The sequence below is a fragment of the Alligator sinensis genome, unplaced genomic scaffold (genome assembly GCF_000455745.1).
Source record: "Alligator sinensis unplaced genomic scaffold, ASM45574v1 scaffold527_1, whole genome shotgun sequence".
Taxonomy (NCBI): Eukaryota; Metazoa; Chordata; order Crocodylia; family Alligatoridae; genus Alligator; species Alligator sinensis.
Window position 1 is genome coordinate 2,623,823 of NW_005841958.1, and position 4,510 is coordinate 2,628,332.

Here is a 4,510-nt window from a genome sequence, read left to right on the forward strand (position 1 = left end):
TTGGCAGCTCCGGCCGCAGCCTCCCCGCCGAGCCCCTGCCTGGGCTTGGGGAGACAAAAGAGGGAAGAGAGAGGTCAGTGGTGCGGCCCCGCGCCGCTTTGCGGGGAGCCCGGCGCAGCCCTCCTGGGTGCTGCTGCTGACTCCTTGCCCGGGCGCACCCCGGCCAGGCTCCCGCACCAGAGCAGAGCACCTGGGGCAAACCTCGCTTTTCCTCTCCCTGCAAGGACCCCGGATCGGGGCAGCAGCAAGGCACTGCTGGCAGCGACCTGGGAACAACCCAAGCCGTCCCGCAGAGCTGCAGTCTCAGCGCCCCGGTCCCGTCCCTTCCCTCCCAGGTATTTCCCGGAAAACGTCTTTTTTTGTGTCCCCCCCCCCCCAATCCAGATGTGTCACCGCAGTGCCCACTCGGGCAGTGCTCTCGCCGGTATTTCTATGTCAGCGTTGCCTGGCATCCAGCGTCCACGTTAGACTCTCTAATCCTGCCACTTTAAATAGATGAATTAATAAAGCAAATGAGGGTCTAATAAGCTGACTGTCCTGCCTATTGAGGCAGGGGGAGAGCGACTAGAAAGTGCGCCAAATTTGTTTGCAGTGGATCAAGGCTAGCCGCCTTTGCTTCACTTTCTTTATCTTAATTCCGACTTGAAAAGATATAATTATCTAGTTTGAACAGAGCTGCTATCAAATCCTTCTTTAGGCAGGGAAGGGAAAAGCTGGAGTGGATTGCACTGTTCTGAGCCGCTTGGTGCAGCCTGAGATAGGGAGTAATGAAGTTGTGGAGTCCTGAGATACAAAGGGCATTAACCTCATTAGCATGAAACCTTTTCTTCTAACCATTGTGGGACCCTTTCAGACTCCTAATCCCCCCTATTTTCAAAGCTTGGTTTGTAATAAAGCTTTTAGGGGTTTTTTTTTCAAAGCTAATGGCATTCTCTGAAGATTTTATTGCTGTTACGCTACATAGGACGCTTAAATTTCCCCCCCACCCCCACCTCTCTCTTTCCTTGCAGTTAAAAAAAAAATAAAGTATATAGCTCCTGCAGAAATAAGCCTTTTATCAAGATGGGAAACAATTTATAGAAAGACCCAAATCTGCAATCTGTTTAATGTTTGCGCATTTGCATGGGTTTGAAGTCGGACTCGAGCTAACTCGAGCGGGCTGAGGTGCAAAATGCGCCCGGGTGCATTGGAAGAGCTGCACAATCCGCCGGGATTTTTGGGGGTGGTGGCGGAGGACGACGAGAAATTTACCTTGGGAATGGCTCTGCTCAATAATTAGGCAGAAAGGGAAGGGGAACTGCATTGCGACAGGCATCTCACCCTGTCTGGGCCTCTTTAATATTGGAGCAGCTCTGAATGGAAAGTCACCACTATATTGTATGGGATCCACGATGTTAAAAAAATCAGATCGGATTTTTTTTTTAATGTACATAGTATCCTATAGTGCCAACACGTGCGCGGAATGTCTAATCTTAACTTTTCAAGGCAGGACGCTTAACAAAGCTCGTATTTTCGCGATCCATTGTAACTTCGCCTTATCACAGTGTAAAGGGTAGTCAGATTGTCCTAAATTATGTCCAACTAGCCCCCCTGGATCCACGGATTAAGAGATTAAAGGAGACCACTGGGCAATGCCTCCTCTTTCCCCTTCATATTCCTGGTATGATAATTGCCTAAACTGATTTGCACTTTCACAAAAGCTTGCAGGATTCTTTGTAGCTCGAACAGAGCAGACGAGGTTTCTCTATCAATGGAAATAAAACTGATTAATGCAGTCTATCAGGCTAAAGAGCAAATGAAGCATGAAAAAACAACTGTGTACCCCCAGAAAACCAGCTCCTTTCCTCCGCATTGGTTGCAGCTCCCCTCCCCCCCAGGGCTACAGCTTTAACTATGTCCTCAGAATCGGTCCCCTGGACAAAGGTACTTCCCGCTCATGGGGCACGACATCCAACTCTCGCACCCTGATTTCGACACAAAACATAAAGAAACCTGCACACAACAGCATAGGCTATTTTGTTGAAAAAGTCAGGAATCTAGCAAAAAAATTAAAAGCCTGATTTTTCCCCCCAAGAAAGCTGCAAATGGATCATTTTCAATTTTTTTTCATTAAAAAAATCTAAACTTCTTATCAGACTCTTTTTTTTTATCTACATAAATTGACGCCCGTGGGTTATTTTCTAAGCGTTGTTTACAAGGGATGGAGTTAAGGCATCAAATCAGCGCCCCTCGCTTAAGCAATGGTATCGAAATGAGCAGAGATGTTTATGGCCTGAAGTCAATACGTTCACCCCCCCCAAATCTGGGGAACCTACAGATTTGAAAACCCTGAAAAAATATGGCTTAAAAAAAAATGAGGGCATATTGATAAATCTTTATTGACAAAATATTGACAATGACATACTTCTTGGAAGTATATAGTGTGTTAGAATTCTAACAAATTAAACACAAAACACAAAAATATTTACATTCTGGTATAGAAGACATTAAGGAAACATTTGTCACTTGTTTTTAGTAGCTCTATAATCTTGGAATATTATAAGCTCAGTGCTTGAAACTTGCCCCCAATGAAAATGGCCATTTTTGATCAATCCTTGATATCGAGTCCTTTTTCCTGCATACTGCTAGTTTGGAAGATCTGCCAATTAAGAGCCGGCACCACCGAACAGTGGCCATCGGATTTAAAAAATATTAATTACGTTTCACCATGGGGATATTTTTTTTTTTTTAATTGGGGAATTTTTTTTGTTTTTTGTTTTTGCAGCAAAAAGTCATAACCACCCCTCCGCTCCCTCCCACCCACATCCCCGCGTTGTCCGTTTGGAAGGAACACTATGTTTAGTTACTGCTACTTCATTTAGCTTTCACAATCACTTTGACGCCAGAAGTTATCATAAAATGTTTACAGACTGCACATTTCTCGTAAAATAAAATTAAAAAGCACACAGAACCTGTCTTAAAAGGAAAAAAAAATTACAATTCATTTCTGTCTTTAGGAACCGTTTAAAAAAAACCCCAAACGGCTTTTTCTTTCTTTCTTTCTTTCTTTCTTTTTTAAACACATGCAATTCAAGTTTCTGAAACAGGTGTGGATTTGGACTGTGCACGGCATTTGCTTTGTAAAGGCTGGGGAAAAAAAACTGTGAAGTGCAAAAAATGTCCTGTGGGGGGGGGGGGAAGGGTTGTGTATATATATCTATATATATTGGGGTTTTTTTCTTTTAATTTTTTTTGTCGTTATTGGATTTTAAAAGTGGACTGCGAGAAACGGAATACCTGTCAATCATCGTGTCTCGGTGGATAGGTTTTGATTGACAGATCCCCCTTTGCCAGAGCTGTGCCAGCAATGCCACATTTTGGACCTCTCGCTCCGTGTCTCTCTCTCTCAGCTGCCTCCTAGACGAGAACTGCATTTTGATGAAGCCTCTGCCTCTCCCCTGCACCGCCGCTCTCCGGGTGTGTGATCCTGCAACACTTTGATTTTTGTTTTGTTTGCTCGTCGGAAAAGTCCCAGTGCCAGTTCTTAGTCGTCTGAAGTGACGTCTATTTCTTCTGGGCTGGCTTGTTTGGTGGCAATTCTCCACCGGTTAATGTGATGAGTCCCTTTTTTCTTCTGTTGTGAGTCTGAACCTTCCTCTTCCAACTTTTGTCGCTTGAACTTTGTCCTTCTGTTCTGAAACCATACTTTTACCTGCGGAGGGGAGACAAAGGCGCGGGTTAGCTCGCTGGGCGCTCCTGCCCTCCCTGCGGTCCGGCTCCTTGCCCGGGCTCCCTCGGAGCTTTCCGCCTCGGTAAGGACTAGTGTATGGAGGGGGGGATATGTGTGTACAGTATACTAAGTGCCAAATGCAGTGAAACCGGCTGGAAAAGGGGTCCGGGACTGCGTGTGTGTCCACACAATGCCTACATCAAGAGGCAGACACACAACGGATCGAGACACACACCTATCTATCTGCCTGCAGTTTGCTTGTGCCCGTGGAGGTTACACATGCACGTACATACACATGCGTGTGTGTGTGCCTCTACACAGACACCGAGAGCCACGACTTGCCTACAAGTCCGTAGACAGTAGGCACACACTCATCTCCGCACACGCACCCCGGCTCCACACGCACATCGCATCACGCCCGCCGACAGTTTAGGACAACGATCAAATCTGTCATCAACTGCAAATAATCTGATAGTTTCCCAATGTCGCGGCCGTCGTGGGGGCGGGGAGGGCTTCGCCCTTCCCAGGGTGGCCGCATCTGGAAGCCGTCCCGCATTTCTGCAGCCGGGGAGGCTGCGGGACCTTTCCCCGCGTGTCGGAGGGGCGCGGGGCCCCGGGGATCCCGCATCGGCTTCTCGTCCCCCTTCGGGCCAAGGTGCACCCACCACTCACTGTGCGTGTGAAAGTGAAAGTGCTCCAACTCCCTTTAAAATGAAGATTTCGGTGTTTTGTTTTGTTTTGTTTTGTTTTGTTGTTTTAATAAGAAGATCCTTTCCAGCCTAGCTTGGGCCTCTCCTTTTC

The 4,510-nt window shown here is 46.8% G+C and overlaps 1 protein-coding gene across 1 annotated transcript in view; it reads right to left on the reverse strand.

The window, feature by feature from the left end:
* Positions 1-2,359: 2,359 nt before the first annotated feature.
* EMX2 (empty spiracles homeobox 2) overlaps positions 2,360-4,510 on the reverse strand; it is a gene marked incomplete at its 5' end in the record, with an annotated part of 5,333 nt that continues 3,182 nt past the window's right edge. Inside the window, one exon of the mRNA XM_006020566.2 lies at positions 2,360-3,691. Within this exon, the coding sequence (XP_006020628.1) occupies positions 3,524-3,691 (168 nt within the window). The remainder of the gene's footprint in view (positions 3,692-4,510) is intronic.